Source organism: Eptatretus burgeri, chromosome 1 (assembly GCF_056783735.1).
Source record: "Eptatretus burgeri isolate ZD-2024b chromosome 1, Ebu_testis_v1, whole genome shotgun sequence".
NCBI lineage: Eukaryota > Metazoa > Chordata > Myxini > Myxiniformes > Myxinidae > Eptatretus > Eptatretus burgeri.
Genome location: NC_140961.1, coordinates 50,845,135 through 50,863,850, shown reverse-complemented (window position 1 = coordinate 50,863,850; position 18,716 = coordinate 50,845,135). Strand labels below are relative to the sequence as shown.

At 44.9% G+C, this 18,716-nt stretch overlaps 1 protein-coding gene across 1 annotated transcript in view; it reads left to right on the top strand.

Annotated features, from left to right (window-relative positions):
- Positions 1-18,716, top strand: part of LOC147034469 (uncharacterized) — a 119,315-nt gene that overhangs the window by 58,199 nt on the left and 42,400 nt on the right. The window contains 2 exon segments of the mRNA XM_085883772.1: positions 7,627-7,791; positions 16,116-16,298. Coding sequence (XP_085739898.1) covers positions 7,627-7,791; positions 16,116-16,298 — 348 coding nt within the window.

The following is an 18,716-nucleotide window of genomic DNA, read 5'->3' as shown; positions in this document are numbered from 1 at the left end:
CTCTCGGGCACCCGACCCGGCCGACTCCACGAGGCCAGCCTGGCTGCGCACTCAGCCGCTCGGTGCACGGTGGGTGGATCCTGTAGCTCCACTAGCGCTCGGACCTCAGGGTCAGGAAGAGCAGCTAAAAATTTCTCTAGTGCCAGTCTTTCTCATGCCTCCACTGTAAGGTCCCGATACGCGATCCTGACTGATTGGTAAATGTCCTGTGCCAGCTCCTGCACTGTCTCACCCGGCTTTAATCTGCGGTGCTGGAGCTGGGCCCGCACCAGATCACAGTTTGCCGCGAACCCAAACCGACGGCTCAACGCCTCGCAAATGTGGGAGCTGGTCAACATCCCCTCCGCGATCACGTTTAACACATCTGCGGCTGGTCCCCGCAACGTTGCCACCAAATTCCCTGTACGTTCCTGCTCATTCCACCCGTTTAGTCGGGAAATGCACTCAAATTGCGTCAGAAAAGCTTCAACGCTCCCTGACCCGTCGAAATTTACCAGGGGGATCACTTTTACGGTGGCCCGCTTCTCAGTTTCTCCCTTGTCCGAATCCAGCCCAGGGATCAAACACCCTTGTGGCTGCGTATCCAATTTCGGAGCCCACTGTGGCCAAAGATGTTTTGTGGTGAGGGTCTCATGGGTCAATTTTGCCTCCTGTTCCAAACGTTGAATGGACCGATTCACCTCTTCCCGCAGGATCTTCTGGGCCCGCACAACCTCCTCCAAGGCTCCGTCGCGAGTTTGTAGCTGCTCCTCAACCAACCCGGACACTCTACTTACAAAAGACGGCTCGACCAGGCCTTTATCCAAGACTTCATCTTGGCTCATAATTTTATCTTGTTCGTCCAAACGAGCCTCCAATCCTTTTACCTCCTCCGCCAAATTCATCCCTTGCTTCCTCAGCTCTCCCCACTCTTCAACTTGCAGCTGCATACGAGCATCCACACAGGCACGATGACGTTCCAGGCTTTCATCCACTTTATCAACCCGAATGTTCGTTGCATCAATTTTATCTACCAATTTTTTCCGTATATTTTCCCCCTCCAATGTAATTTCTACCTTTGTTTCCTCCAATCTATCCTCGAATTTACTTTGTATTTCTCCCAATTTAACATCCACACACTCCTGCATCTGAGTTTTCATTTTCTCCATCTTTTCCCCCAATTCATCCCTCATTAAATCAATCCGTGCACCCAACTGTTCCCCCATTACCCCCAATCGATCCGCCATCTCTGCCCTCTGTGCCGTCATGTCTGCCCTCTGTGTCACAAATTGATTTTCCATTTGTGCCGTCATTTCTGCCCTCTGTGTCACGAATTGATTTTCCATTTGTGCCGTCATTTCTGCCATTTGTGCCCCCTGTGCCGTCATGTCTGCCCTCTGTGTCACGAATTGATTTTCCATTTGTGCCGTCATTTCTGCCATTTGTGCCCCCTGTGCCGTCATTTTTGCCCCCTGTGCTGTAATTGCACTCATTAAACGTTCCAACATTGTCCAGATCGTCATCGTGCCGGTTTCCGGCGCTGCCGGCCCCGTTACGGGCAATGAAGCACGGTCCACGCTCGGAATGGGGGAAGTTCCAACCCTACCCCCGTCTCTCCCTTCTTCCCCCGACTCGCTGCCAGACACGTGGCCTTCCTCCTCAAACATCTGCACATCCGCCATGGTGCAGAAGTCCCGTTTGCCGCCAATTAATTTAAATTTGAAAAATCCTGCCAAAATTTTCCCGCGCTCGCCCGCTTTTCTGTAGTAATTTTATATTCCAATTCGTGGCGAGATTTTAATCCTGGTATATAATTTAGAGGGGTTCGAACATCCCACTCCTGACACCAATGTGACGTCCACGGGACTTGAACAGTCCCGCCAACGTAGAATGAGCCGAAACGATGGAGGCGGTTTATTTATTTATAACCCAAACATGGCGGTTCCAATCGCTCTTCCGCAAACGGGACGAGGAAGGTGGCACGAGTCACTTTTCACTGAGTTGATGATGTTTATTTGTTTTTACTATTAACCAGAAATAACAAGACTCGGCAAGAAGAGGGATCCGGGGCGATTCGACGGGATGGTGTGGGATCGGGCGTGGGGAAAAACACAGACAATTCCAATGAATATACAGTTCTCAATCCCTCTAAGGCGCCAAGCACACACACATATACACACACACACACACACACACACACACACACACACACACACACACACACACACACACACACACACACACACACACACACACACACACACACACACACACACACACACACACACAACGTAGCTATTTCTGGTGGTCAGGCTAGACCGTGGTGTGGACGCAACTGTCCCTGGATCGGCGTCGGACGAGCTGGCCTTGCTCTCGTCAGGGGGGCAGGAGAAACCGTGGTGCTGTCGACCTCCTGGTCTTGGCCCAAGTCCACTCACAGCCGCCAGGGAACCAGTTCTGGCACCAAGTTGCGAGCAGGAGAGGGAGGCAGGTCCGCCCGCCGTTCGACCCCGTACTCCGAGTCAGCAGAACCCCAGAGCCAACCAAGGTGAGGCACGAGGCTCAGCAAGGCTCCAAGACACGATCAAGAACACGATCGAATCAGCACAACAACAAGGATGCTCCCCGCGCAACAGCCTCCCCACCAAAAAAAACACGATCTTTTGGTTGTAATCTTCTTCCTCTTCCTTTTCGACCCCGAACAGAACCTTTTTATCCTCCTGCCCTCGTCACCTCCAATCGAGCCGTTTATTGGCCCACCGCCGTTGCCTTCTGCCAATCGTGATCACGGGGCGGAGCCATCTGCTGCACTGTCCTGTGACGTCACGGCCAGTCTCCAGAGAATACCAAAAAGGGGTTTACGCAGACACACTTACCCTATTCCGTGTCCCTATCTAATTACGTGACAATTATCATTTCCCCCCTTGAAGAAATGAACATTTACTAGACAACTTATCACCACTGAATTACTACTTATTACATCGAGATCCTGGTAAACTCGAACAGCATGGCATACCTAATTAAACATCCTAATTACCCTTTGAATGCATACCCCCCCTCAAACGTAACAATATATATGTATGTATGTATGTATGTATGTATGTATGTATGTATATATATATATATATATATATATATATATATATATATATATATATATATATATATATATGTACAATGGGGAGAACAAGTATTTGATACACTGCCGATTTTGCAGGTTTTCTCAATTCCAAAGCAAGTAGAGGTCTGTCATTTTTATCATAGGTACACTTCAACTGTGAAAGACGGAATCTAAAACAAAAATCCTGAAAATCACATTGTATGATTTTAAAATAATTAATTTGCATTTTATTGCATGAAATAAGTATTTGATCACCTACCAACCAGTAAGAATTCCGGCTCTCACAGACCTGTTACTTTTGTCTTTAAGAAGGCCTCCCATTCTCCACTCATTACTTTTATTAACTGCACCTGTTTGAACTCGTTATCTGCATAAAAGACAGCTGTCCACATTCAATCAATCAGACTCCAACCTCAACACAATGGGCAAGACCAGAGAGCTGTCGAAGGACATCAGGGACAAAATTTTAGGTCTTCACAAGGCTGGGATGGGTGACAGGACAATAGGCAAGCAGCTTGGTGAGAAGGCAACAACTGTTGGCGCAATTATTTGAAAATGAAAGAAGTTCAAGATAACAGTCAATCTCCTTCGGTCTGGGGCTCCATGCAAGATCTCACCTCGTGGAGCATCAATGATTATGAGAAAGGTGAGGGATCAGCCCAGAACTACACGGCAGGACATGGTCAATGACCTGAAGAGAGCTGGGACCACAGTCTCAAAATAAACCATTAGTAACACACTACGCCGTCATGGATTAAAATCCTGCAGCGCATGCAAGGTCCCTCTGCTCAACCCAGCGCATGTCCAGGCCTGTCTGAAGTTTGCCAATGACCATCTGGATGATCCAGACAGGAATTTGGAGAAGGTCATGTGGTCTGATGAGACCAAAATAGAGCTTTTTGGTTTAAACTCCACTCGCCATGTTTGGAGGAAGAAGAAGCATGAGTACAACCCCAAGAACACCATCCCAACCGTGAAGCATGGAGGTGGAAACATCATAATTTGGGGATGCTTTTCTGCAAAGGGGACAGGACGACTGCACCGTATTGAGGGGAGGATGGATGTGGCCATGTATCACGAGATCTTTGCCAACAACCTCCTTCCCTCAACAAGAGCATTGAAGATGGGCTGTGGCTGGGTCTTCCAGCATGACAACGACCCGAAACACAGCCAGGGCAACTAAGGAGTGGCTCCGTAAGAAGCATCTCAAGGTCCTGGAGTGGCCTCGCCAATTTCCTGAACTGAACTCAAAATTAAATCTTTGGAGGGAGCTGAAAGTCTGTGTTACACAGCTACAGCCCCGAAACCTGAAGGATCTGGAGAAGATCTGCATGGAGGAGTGGGCCAAAATCCCTGCTGCAGTCTGTGCAAACCTGGTTAAGAACTACAGGAAACGTCTGATCTCTGGAATTGCAAACAAAGGTTTCTGTACCAAATATTAAATTCTGTTTGTCTGATATATCAAATACTTATTTCATGCAATAAAATGCAAATTAATTATTTAAAAATCATACAATGTGATTTTCAAGATTTTTATTTTAGATTCCATCTTTCACAGTTGAAGTGTACCTATGATAAAAATGACAGACCTCTCCCTGCTTTGTAAGTGGGAAAACATGCAAAATCAGCAGTGTATCAAATACTTGTTCTCCCCACTGTATAAATGTATAAATGTATCCATATATATATATATATATGAAGACCACAAGGGGAAAACCAGAGATGTCAGGATAAGTCAATTTTGAAGAAACTGAAAAACAAAATTTCAAGACTTTGGTGGACTGTTTAATAACTGTCATATAGATTTCTTTTCCAGTAAAAGGAAGAGTGATCATTGGCTGATCAAATTAAGCATGGAGCATTTGCCAAGCTTCTGTTATTTAATTTCAGAGCAAAGAACGAATCAATGTTGCAAATTGACATCACTGGTTATTCCCTTGTTATCAGGGGCCACGGTTATCACTGGCGATAGCCGAAGTCACCTCACGTGACTCCCTCATATACCTAAGCAGGTTGATTGGGTGGTAGGTACATCAAATGAGAATGGGTACTCAGACGCGCTAACCATTAAGCTACGGCGTGGGTCCCATAAAAGTTACAATAAAGGTTTGACCAGGCTTGAACCACGATATGCACCAACTACGGAGCCCATGATATAACCAAATAGGCCATTGTAGTGCTCAGAGTTTATGCTGTGAAAGTTTTACAACCTTTCATTTTTTTAGTTTCTCAACTCTGAATATTATGGTAGAACAGTTAACATGAATGAAAGGGAGATAACCAGGAGTAAAGTACTGACAACTCTGGGTTTCTACTTGTTCAGCTTTGACAACACTTATTTTTTCATTGCACGGCTAAACTTTATCCCATATAAATTGTGTGACACCCCTGGTTATTTGTTAAAGTAATATTGTGATAGGAAACCTTATGTTGCCAACTATTGGCAGGTGCAATAACCCTGAAATTACCCATGTCTCACTCCCATAAATCATAGCACTTCTCACACATGTAGCATACACCTTTCCCTAGCATACACGCCACTCAGTTCCCAAAACTTCTTCCATGCACATCTCACTCTAGCAACCGTCGCTGAGTCTGATCCACCTTCTCCATTCAGCATTGTCCTAGGTAGCAAAATATTTTCAGACCTTTCAACTTCATGCCATCTCCAAGATCCAACTCAACATTTCCTTAATCTGCAACTCCCTCGATATACACCTTGCACTTGAATGTTGCTAACACACTGGTTAATGACCCTCTCACACCACTACATTTTCGATGAACCCACTCAGCACACATTGTGCATTGAATGGAATTCACTGCAACACCCTTCCTGTACACAGCACATGGCCACTTCCCAGTTCTTTCCACCTCATCACATGTTTTACCACTTATCATCACCTTCGTCTTTCCGATATTCACCTTCAAACATTTTGCCTCCATACATTCCTTCCACTTATTCATCTTCTCCTTCAGTCCATCTCTACTCTCTGCAATCAACACCAAACCATCTGCATACAACAACTCCCACAGTAAACCCTCCTTTGCACTCTGAGATAGCACCTCCATCACAACTACAAATAGTAGTGGACTTAGTTCTGACCCCTGATGCACTCCTACCTTCACTTTAAACTCACCACTGTTCCCATCCTTCGTCCTTACAGCTGTGCACGCTCTCTTGTACATTCCCATCACGACTCTGATGAACCATCCCTCCACTCCAAACTTCTTCAATGCCCATGGCACTACTTCATGTGGAACCCTATCAAATGCCTTCTCTAAATTAACAAACCCAAGAAACAACTTCTTCCTCTTCTCCATGTACTTCTCCTGCAATACCTTACAATATAAATCGCATCTGTCGGTCCTCTTCCTGGCATGAATTCAAACTGCACTTTGTCAATCTTCACTTTCTTCCTTATCCTCTTCCCCAACACCCTTTCCAATACCTTCATTCCATACTCCAGTAACTTTATTGCTAGATACAAGCCACAGTCCAGAGGATCACCTTTCCCCCTAAACAAAGGGACAAGGGTACTCAGTTCCCAATCCACTAGAATGCAGCCTTCTTTCACCACCAGATTACAAATCTCTGTCATTCTCTTCACACCCCAACTTCCCACTGCCTTCAACATATCTCCCACAACTCCTGTCGGCCCTCCCGCTTTTCTACTCTTCATTGCTCTTATAGCTTCCTCAACTTCTACTCATGCAGAAGTTTTATTCATACTTATGCACAATATGCATTTGCAAAAGTTAATTGTCAGTTTTCAGTGGGGGTGGGGAGGGTTGGGGGGGGGGTGGTGGTGTGCAAAGCTGAAAGTTCACTTTGGGCACCTCATGCACTTACACCGTCCCTGGTTGTTTGTGTGCTCTTCCAATTACAATCATATAATTTTCTATTGCTTCAACAAGTATTACTGTATATAATTTTGCGTGTTCCTTCTGTGTCCGCCACATTCATTCTGAAGGGTTTCTGTTGTCATACCATTGTGACCGCAACTACATTTAAGCTACAAGTCCTGCTGCTTCTTCCTCCATCCTGGAAGGATGGGTTTTTAAAACGGGCATTTCTATGATTAACTGACACAATTTTTTGTTCCAAGTAAATTGATCATTAGCTTTCCATCAGTACCATTCTTTTATTGTTCTTCAACAGCAGGAACCCTTTAGAATAAAGTGTGCTGGACACACGCACACAGATGTACGGACGGACACACATGGATACTTCTTATTTTAATAATAGATGGGTAAATTGAAAAAGCAGGCAAATTACCCCCATCTTGAAAGTTTTGTGATCCAGCTGGACTTTTGTTGGTAATGTGATAGTAGCATATATCTGCAGTGGACTGTCTAACTTTCCAAATGCTTAGAATCCAAATCCTCAGTCACATTTAAACCCGCAACCTCTGGAATGCCAGTCCAATGTCCTTAGCACGATGCCGTCGTACAAACAGTGAATGACTATCTATGAATTTGGCAAATTTTGCTCTGACTGGCATTCTTGCAATTATCGCCCCTTGCAGGTGCGGCATGACTTCTTTGATATGCTATCAGAGCACCGTTTGGATGCACAAACCCGCTGGAGTAAGCTGAAAGATCGCCTAGAGAAAGATCCACGTTTCCACACTATTGAGAGCTCTGTGCAGCGAGAAGAGTGGTTCAGGCTGCATATGGATAAAATATTGAAGGTGGGCCTGTGAACTGGCAAAAGCGGTTCCGACCAGTTTGCTTCTGGCCTATTTGTTTTCCAACCGGACATTGTTACTATGAAAAAATGGAAGTTGATTTGCTGCTCAAATTACAATTACCTTGACTTATCTTATTAACCTCCGCCATTGAAGATCGGAGGCTACTGTTTTCACCCCTTTGTTTGTCTGTTTGTTTGTTTGTTTGTTTGTTTGTTTGTTTGTTTGTGAACAGTATTACGGAAAAACTCCTCGACGGATTTCGACGAAACTTGGTGGGGGGATAAGGTATGGTCCAAGGATCATGCCATTAGATTTTGGACTTAGTCCAAAATCCAATATGGCCGCTATTGCGGCCATTTTTGAAAAGATTTGAATTTTTTTTTTTTGCATTTCTACATGTTTTAAGTGATTTCCAACCCCCCCCCCCAAAAAAAAAATTTGTTAGAGAAAAAAAAAATTTGCAACTTTTTTTTTCAACAAAATTTCGATTTTTTTTTTTTTGCATTTCTACATGTTATAAGTGATTTCCAACAAAAAACATGCCAAAATTATAATTGCGGCTGATTTTGGAACTTCAGGTGGATATACCCACGTAAAATCAATTTCTGTCTCGAGGAATCTAGTTATGACGAATGAATTGAGTATGTAAAAGTTAAAAGTAAAAGGGAAAGTTGCAAACTATAACTCTGTGAGCACTGTTGACGTCAAATTGAATGAATAGGATATCAGGTTCACTTGAGTGACCTCGCAGTATTGGCGGCGGAAGTTTTGCACTCTACCGAGTGCTCCCCCTCTAGTTAAGGATTGATTTGATCGTATTGTCAGATATTTTCTCTTGATTGCGCAACAATAATCAACTATAACTTGCAGAGTGCCCGCCCTACAGGAAATGTTGTTCTAAGCATGCAGCAGTTTCTTCTGACGCATACCTTTATTTGAGCGGTGTATGGGCAACTGACAGCTCTGTGTTGGCAAACAAAAAAAAAATCAATGAAGTTATGTGCATGAAGCAAAAGCGTACCTTCTGCTTGTAATTCAAAACACCTCACTGCACTGGAGAACGTGGGGACAGGAATACTAGACTGTAGATGGTGGAGACTTGCAATACCCTCCCCCACTTGGAGGCAGCACTACACGATAAACATTTGCAGAGAGAATTTGCATCTCTTCTCACTCCCCCCACTCCCCCCCCCCCCACAAGACCACTGGAAAGATAAAAACACCCCAATACATTAATTGTGGTAATGCTGATCCTATGTTGCATGTCTGGATGGAATCGGCTCACAACTGTAGGAGGAGTAGGGCGACAAGCAAAATAAACACAAAAACACCGGTCTGTCAATTATAGTAAGGATAAGGGAAGAAAGGGGAAAGTGATTGTGAATTTAACGTTCCATCTTTATTTACTTTTCATATTGTTCTTAACAAATGGGGACAAAAACAGTGCAGACATGAAAGGCTGAACGGCCCTCTCATGCACCAAAGCCAAAGTTTCCTGTGTATATTTGTGTAACATTGTTAAGAACAGGAAGAAATGGGGAGGGGAGGACAGAGAGTTGGGGGTGAGGGTGCATAGAGTTGGAAGAGGGAGATTGGTTGGAGGTGGGGGAGGGGTGGAAGATTGAGGATTTGGGGTTGGAAGGGGGGGTTGAGTACTTTGGGTTTGGGGCAGTTGAGGACATGAAGAAAGGGGAGGGGGTGGGGGTTGGAATTGAGGATTTGAAGAAAGGTTGAGGGGAGCACAGAGTTTTGGTGTGGTCTTGGGGGGGGGGGCGGGAGAGGACAGAATTGGGATTGGGGTTGTATGAGAATATATGATTGTGTGTGGGTTGTATTATGGACCTGAAGTCGCATTTTACATTTTGCAGAATTTCTATGCGTCCCAAGATAGTCTTTTGGGTCCTTGGGGTCTTTTGGATTCCCTTGGTCTTTTGTGTCCTCGAGGTCTTTTGGGTCCTCTGGATCTTTTGGGTGTTCGGGGTTCTCAGAGTCTTTTGTGTCCTCTGGGTCCTTTGGGTATTTTTGGTGTTTGGGGACTTTTGGGTGTTTTGGTTCCTCGGGGTCTTTTTGGTCCTCAGGGTCTTTTGTGTCTTGTGGGTCTTTGGGTATTTTCGATCTTTTGAGTTTTGGGTATTTTCGGTCTTTTGAGTCTTCTTGGTATTTTCGGTCTTTTGAGTCTTTGGGGCATTTTGGGTCTTTGGGGTCTTTTTGGTATTTGGGGTTTTTTTAGGTCTTCAGGGTCTTTTTGGTCTTCAGGGTATTTGGTGTCTTCAAGGGTCTTCTTCAAGGGTCTTCGGGGAATATTGGGTCTTCGGCGTCCATTGGGTCTTCAGTGTCCATTGGGTCTTCCGTTTCCATTAGGTCTTCGGGGTCCATTGGATTTTCAGGGATTTTCTTTTCAGTCTTTTGGGTCCTTGGGGTCTTTTGGTTTCTCGGAGTCATTTCAGTCCTCGGGGTCATTTGGGTCTTTTGGGTCCTTGTGTGGGGGGGGGGGTTCTTTTGGGTCCTCTGGGCACTTAAGGTTCAGTATTTCAGGTTGCAATTGTGGGTGACGTCAGGTCAGCTGTCCAACCAATGGGTGAATAATGGACATTCATACATACATACATACATACATACATACATTCATACATACAGTGGGGAGAACAAGTATTTGATACACTGCCGATTTTGCAGGTTTACCCACTTACAAAGCACGTAGAGGTCTGTAATTTTTATCATCGGTACACTTCAACTGTGAAAGACGGAATCTAAAACAAAAATCCTGAAAATCACATTGTATGATTTTTAAATAATTAATTTGCATTTTATTGCATGAAATAAGTATTTGATCACCAACCAACCAGTAAGAATTCTGGCTCTCACAGACCTGTTAGTTCTGTCTTTAAGAAGCCCTCCCATTTTCCACTCATTACCTGTATTAACTGCACCTGTTTGAACTCGTTATCTGCATAAAAGACAGCTGTCCACACTCAATCAATCAGACTCCAACCTCTCCACAATGGGCAAGACCAGAGAGCTGTCTAAGGACATCAGGGACAAAATTGTAGACTTGCACAAGGCTGGGATTGGCTACAGGACAATAGGCAAGCAGCTTGGTGAGAAGGCAACTGTTGGCGCAATTATTAGAAAATGGAAAAAGTTCAAGATATAAGTCAATCTCCCTCGGTCTGGGGCTCCATGCAAGATCTCACCTCGTGGAGCATCAATGATCATGAGAAAGGTGAGGGATCAGCCCAGAACTACACGGCAGGACCTGGTCAATGACCTGAAGAGAGCTGGGACCACAGTATCAAAGAAAACCATAAGTAAGACACTATGCCGTTATGGATTAAAATCCTGCAGTGCACGCAAGGTCCCTCTGCTCAAGCCAGCGCATGTCCAGGCCCGTCTGAAGTTTGCCAATGACCAGCTGGATGATCCAGAGGAGGAATGGGAGAAGGTCATGTGGTCTGATGAGACCAAAATAGAGCTTTTTGGTTTAAACTCCACTCGCCGTGTTTGGAGGAAGAAGAAGGATGAGTACAACCCCAAGAACACCATCCCAACCATGAAGCATGGAGGTGGAAACATCATTGTTTGGGGATGCTTTTCTGCAAAGGGGACAGGACGACTGCACCGTATTGAGGGGAGGATGGATGGGGCCATGTATCGTGAGATCTTGGCCAACAACCTCCTTCCCTCAACAAGAGCATTGAAGATGGGGCGTGGCTGGGTCTTCCAGCACGACAACGACCCAAAACACACAGCCAGGGCAACTAAGGAGTGGCTCCGTAAGAAGCATCTCAAGGTCCTGGAGTGGCCGAGCCAGTCTCCAGACCTGAACCCAATAGAAAATCTTTGGAGGGAGCTGAAAGTCTGTGTTGCCCAGTGACAGCCCCGAAACCTGAAGGATCTGGAGAAGATCTGTATGGATGAGTGGGCCAAAGTCCCTGCTGCAGTCTGTGCAAACCTGGTTAAGAACTACAGGAAACGTCTGATCTCTGTAATTGCAAACAAAGGTTTCTGTACCAAATTTTAAGTTCTGTTTTTCTGATCTATCAAATACTTATTTCATGCAATAAAATGCAAATTAATTATGAAAAAATCATACAATGTGATTTTTCAGGATTTTTGTTTTAGATTCCGTCTTTCACAGTTGAAGTGTACCTATGATAAAAAATTACAGACCTCTACGTGCTTTGTAAGTGGGAAAACCTGCAAAATCGGCAGTGTATCAAATACTTGTTCTCCCCACTGCACAAACATACATACAAATATACATTGGGACCATACTCTGTGCAGAGTGTTGGTGCTGCCGAAGCAGTCTCCTTGGCTATTGGGCACAATCCTGGATGGGTCGCCACTCTGACACAGGATACCAGCAAGCTGGCACTCATTTTTCCAAACTCAGAAGGATAACAGGCAGAGTCAACCCCACCTGGTATTAATTCAACAGCCAAGCAGGATTTGAACTCAGGATCCTTGTATCCCAAGCCCACCACCCTAACTATTAAGCCAGCACTTATCCAGTCGCACCCAACTGTCCCTGAACTCTGTGTCCTTTTCCTCTGACAAGGTGGAGAGCTTGCTGTCAAACGTCGACTCAGATTCTGCAACCGGTCCAGAAGGCATCAGCCCACGTTTCCTAAAAACTGCTCCTCAGCTCTTGCTCACCCTCTCTCTGTTCTATTCACCCTCTCATTTACTCAAGGTCATCTGCCATCCACTTGGAAATCAGCAAACATTACTGCCCTGCACAAAAGGTGCTAAAACAGATCCCTGCAACAACAGACCAATCAGCCTTCTCACAATCATAAGCAAGGTTATGGAATCCATCATCGCTTCAGACTTTAAATCCTTCCTGTTCTCCAATGGCTTTATTTCCGATTATCAATTTGGTTTCAGACCAGGTCACTCTACCCTGGATATGCTGCTTCTGCTCTCCCAACAATGGATGGAGGGCCTCAATGCCGGACATGAAATCAGAGCCGTATCCCAAGACATATCACATGCTTTTGACACGGTCTGACACCCTGCCCTGCTCACTAAACTCTCTTCCTATGGTAAGCAAGGCTATCTCCACTCATGGCTCACAGACTTCCTTTCCCGTCGCAGTCAACGTGTGGCCCTAAATGGAGTTCTTTCATCCCCTCTTCCTGTCCAGGCTGGAGTTCCTCAAGGCAGCGTTCTGGGCCCTGTTCTTTTTCTTGTTTTCATCAATGATCTCCCCGACTCTCTGGAAAATCCTCTTTATCTCTTTGCTGATGGCTCCACCCTTTGTCGTACAATCTTTCATCCCTCAGACCAGCACGCAGCAGCTTCTTCGCTCTCTGCAGATCTGGGTAAAATCACAAACTGGTCCACACACGTGGAACATGTCTTTCAATCCTGACAACTGTCACATTCTCACTATGTCTCTCCGAAAGGACCATTTGGAAAACGCCCGCATCCACTTTCTCAACATTCCTCTGGAAGAAGTCCTTTCTTTCAAGCTTCTGGGTCTCACTATCTGCCATGATGTTTCCTGGGAAAGCCACATTTCCAACCTGGCCTCCAAAGCCAGTCGCCGACTGGGAATTCTCTGTTGTGCAAAGTTCTTCCTCGGCACACCTGAGCTCCTGACCACAAACAAAGCTTTCGTCCACAGCCTGATGGAGTACTGCTCTCCCCTCAGGGCTGGTGCTCCTGCCTCTCACCTTTCTTGGCTTCACGCAGTGGAAACCAAGGCATTTCGGATCATTGGTATCTCCCACGATGAGGATGAGTCTTTGGGCCTCTCACTCGCTCACCGCAGGCAGGTCGGTGGTCTTTCTGTCTTCTACCGTCTCCACTCCAGTCTCGCCCCCTTGCTCTGTCTGTGATCTGTCCCCCCATATTGCCGCAGAACGCTCAAGGTCTGCCAACAACCCCCTTCTGGTAAAACTACCAAAATCACGAATCACTGCTCACCTTCACTCTTTCATTCCTTTTTTTCCCCACCTTTGGAACAAACTCCAACACGCTCCTCAATCCCACTCTTCCCTCCAGGTCTTCAAAACAGCTGTTCACCACCATATTTTACCTTCCCCCATCCAAATCCTCGATCTTTTCTACCCCCGTTAATCCACCCCAAACCCACCTCCTTTAAATTCCCTGCTTTCCTTCCTGAAAGTCCTTGTAATGTCCATCTTGTATACCCTATGTTCCCCACCCCATCCCTCTCCCTTTCATAGATCTCCTGATGTCTCTGTTCCCCACTGTTTTGTCCGTCCCACTCTCGCCCCTCTTGTCTCATGCCCCCCTTGATGTGCGTTGTGTGTTAGCTCTCATACGAGCTTCGACAAGGTATAACACCAAGCATATGCGCGTGTGCGTGTGCGTGCGCGTGCGCGCACACACACACACACACGCGCACACACACACACACACACACACACACACACACACACACACACACACACACACACACACACACACACACACACTTGTTCCATTACATATAGATTATGCTCAACTTCTTCGTCATGATTGTGCTTCTGTTTATTGGCTGGTCATCGTAAATGAGTTGCATTATCCATACAAGAGTCATAACTGAACTTTTGATTTGTTGAGGCAAGAATTTCATGGACTTTACTTTGTTGGCATCTTCAAGATATGAGCAAAGAAGGATTTAAAACATATTATTTTGGCTGTCCAGTCGTCCTAGTTGCCTGGTGAGTGTCTGGTGAGTTGCTTCAACGTGACTGTAACGGTTATCCGCTTTGAGGATCACACGTCTAATGCTGCGATACCATGCAGATTGGAAGCGCCAAATCGGTCAAGCGTGATGCCAATTAGGCACCACACATCTTGATTCCAATTAGGCCGAGCGAGCCAGATGCGTGGCTCGGTCTTGTGTGCAGTTTTAAGAAATGAGCCAATTAATACCTCAATGGGCCTTTCCTTAATCACTAATGAGAACCACGACAACCAAAATTAACCCCAAGACCAGGTCTCTATACAATAAGAGAGCCGTTTGTCTGTGTGTGTTGCTATTTTTCTCAGAGATGGCTGAATGGATCTTTGTCAAACTTTCAGAGGTTCATCAGTGAGTGCCAGGGAGTGTTTCAGGGAAAATAAATTTGAAAAAGGAAGTTGGATTGTTTTGTAATTGCTCTAAGCCTTTGTAGCTATGTGAAAGGTAACATTAAATCTTTCTCGACCCCATCCCAAAGTGGGTGTTGGGAAGAGTTTTTGGCCCCCACAAAAAATAGACCGGACAATACGGGGCAATGCCGGATATTCCTGCTAGTATTTCATACAATAATGGTCACGGTGAGGGAAATACAAGGGAGACGAGCAGTAATACTGTTTTATCATAAACCCCTAAACACAACTACCAAATAAGTGCCCACAAAACGACAACTTATGGAGATTCCTTAAATAACTATGGTTTAGGCCCCACAGACACACCAGCGGTATTGACAGGACGGTCCAGCAGGAGGCTGTGACGGTTCCATTCCACCGCAAGGTGAATGTCCCATGGCCTTCGAGAGGAGAGAGAGAGGAGGTCGTGGCTCCAGTGGGGCTTGGCTCTAGCATACCTGGAGCAAGTTTGTGCAAGGCTTCCTCTTTGAAGGTTTCCAAATTATCTTCACTTCCTGGCTCGTACCACCCTTTTATCCCCTCGGGAGAACGTGACATTTCTGTTTCACCAGGCCCCTCCCCTCTCACCATCGGATACTGGCTTGTGCTGGTGGGCAGGGCGACCCTTCATGTCTCGCCACCCCGTTGCTGCCGATGGCTTGGGTGTACCTACAACTTTATTTTTGTGTCCAGATAGTGCCTCTTGGCCGAGAGAAACCTTTAAAAGAACATTTAGGACAGATTACAGAGGTGTTGACATTAAAAATGGGGTCAAAAGGGTTGATAATTGTCGGCACAAGTCATTGGTAAAGGGAGATGCCGTCTTTTACATTCACGACGCCTTTCTAATACCACAATTAATTTTATCACACTTGCGCTATTACATTCATTGAAGATATAACTGCACTATACTAATCAATATTAACCCCTCATAGTGTCATTTCCTCAACAATATTGTTTATGGTTTTATTTCTGAACTACAATGTTGTTTTATCATAAAATTAGTCTTCAGTGATGAAGAGATGATGATGATGATGATGATGATGATGACTCGTGCACTTCACTTATAAACAGACCAGGAGGCTTGAAATTGGAAACGAGTTAAATAAAATGAGCAATCATTAATCTTCAAAAAAATATTTAACCATAATCGGTCATGTCTTCGGAGGGTTTCTAAAATAATTTTTTGCTTTTGTTTCAGTTCTCATTTCGCTTTTCTTTGCCATTTGCTTACACAGACAGTGGATGGTGATCGAGAGCGTGAGATAGAGAGGCAGGCCCGAGCTGAGGCGAGTCTGCGTGAGCGAGAGCGTGAGGTCCAGCGAGCACGTACTGAGCAAACCCGAGAGATTGACCGTGAGCGAGAACAGCACAAGCGTGAAGAAGCTATGCAGCACTTCAAGGCTTTGCTTTCTGACATGGTAAGCTCTGGCTTTCACTTAACTTCTCTTGTGGCATTGTGATGTCAATGTTGCGCTTCCTCAGTAGGGTGCTACATTTGCTGTATGTGGAGTCAAGAAACTGATTTCCTCAAACCTATCTTGTTAAGTGTTTGTTCATTACCTCTGCCACCAAAGGTGTTGGAGGTTATGTTTTCACCGCTGTCTGTCTTGTGAACAGGATATCTCAAAAAGTTGTGGACGGATTGGTGCAACATTTGGTGGAGAGGTGTGTGACAAGGATGAAATTATTATATTTTGGCAAAGATCCAGATCCTAGAATTCTTTGTGATTTTTCACCATTGAGTGATGGGGGGCTAAAACCGATTATATAGCACGATATCTCAAAAAGTTATGGATGGATTTGAACGAAACTTGGTGGACACATTGGGTGTTTGACAAGGACGAATCAATTCGATTCTGGTGAAGATATGAATACAGATCCGGATCCGAGAATTTTATTATTTTTTAATTTATTCTTCACCATTGAGAGACGGGGCCAAAAACAATATGTAACACGGTATTTCAAAAAGTTGTGCATGAATTATGACCAAACTCAGTGGGTGAGTTGGTTCCGTGATAATAACAAGCCGATTCGATTTTGGTTCAGGTCCGGATCCTGATCCAGCCTATCAGTGGGATACAAAATGTAAACTGTTCAACCTGGCAGAGGTATGTGCTCTACCGCATGCCGTTCTAGTTTATTTTGTGTCATACATCGGAGAACCTGAATGTTTTTGAGTAGGAAAAACAAAAACAACCTTGCACCCTCACTCTGATTCAGCTTTTCCTTGGATGGATGGAGTAGGGGGAGGCAGAGAGCAGGGTGGTGATCTTCTTTTCTCAAATGGCTGTTGCTTCTATTATGGAGAGCCTGGCAGAGATCACACCACATGTTCTCTACATTTGGTGTAATGGACCTGTTTTGAGTTTTATAAAGCACAAGTGTACAGCTCAGTCAGAATCCATTTTATGTACACCAGCTTAATTTGAAACAGCATTTGCCCTCCAAGAATGCCATTTTCTTCTTATACATTTTTGAAAATCAACTTTTATTTCAAAAATGAAAAGCTCATGGAATATTGGAACTCTTAAAGAGTATTCCTGTCCTGAATAACTTTTCAAGATTTTCATCTTGATCTTGCTTATTTAGAAGCACATCCTTGAACACTGAATTCATAGAAACCTCTGCACTTTGTGGAGCAATTACCCTCTTTGCTGATATATTGTAAAGAATAATTTCAATCCATTGGAGTCATGGTTGCATCCCACATAAACCAGCACATATGGAATAGGTGTGCTTTGAGAATGTCAGATCCAGTTTGATACTGTCAAGCAGTTACCATGCCAACACATAGCTTATGGCATATTCAAACAGAGTTAATATAAGTGATTCCTGAAGTTTCAAAAGCTGAGGTCTGTAAGAACGCAAGTCAGTACGTTGAAACTTCAGACAAGTTGATCCATCCAGGATCCTGAATTAGAAATTACATAAATCCCCATGTACAAGGCACACTTTCTTTCCAAGAAAATTAGGGAAAAGGTTGCGGTGTGCCTTATGCACAGACACAGGGTTGGAGATGTGCTTTATGTTTGAGCACGTCCTTTGCAGATGTGCCTACACGGACATCGTAATCAAGATTCATTTAGTTTAGAGTACCACGTCCTATAGATCCGGTTTCCATATTTTTCCCACCTGCCGTTTACAAAGAAAAATTCATTTTATTTCTCCCCGCGTTTCCCCGTCATCCCAGTGGCAAAATGTACCGTCCATGACACAAAGAGTGTTTGAAGGAAAAAAAAAATTTCAATGCAAGTGCACAAATAAATGTTTCTTTGTCAATTGATTGCACAAAATGGAATTTTTTTTTTTTTTGTGGAAATAGAAAAAGCAACTTTTTTGAAACGGAAAATTTCTAGCTCTAATCATGCAAATGTGATGATACTACACAGCAGACTTCAAGCTCTCTGTCTACAGATTTGCAAAAAGTTTGTAAACAGAGCAGCTGAGAGGAAGTTCGACATCGATGATGTCTTCCTCTTTCTCTTCTCTTTCCCGACACAGTTTAAATGTCAGTGCAGCTTCAGGCATATAGAGTTGAAGGATGGATATTGTTGCGGATTCGCGCCCGCCGGCGTGCTGACGGCCACGTAACTCGAATCGCGGCACGTCGCCCACCGGACGGACAATCCAGTCGTGACCCTCTCGGACTAACGCCGGGAACCAGTCACGGGTGGACCTTTCGGTCTCACCGCGATCGAGCCAATCAGCCCCCGCGTGGGATAGGGTTGCTCGCCGAATTCGACCTACCTAAGTACCCACGCGGAGGGTAGACCGGGCGATCGCACCTCGCCGCAGGTCGACTTCGGACACGGGCCACTTAAGCGACCCGTTCCGTA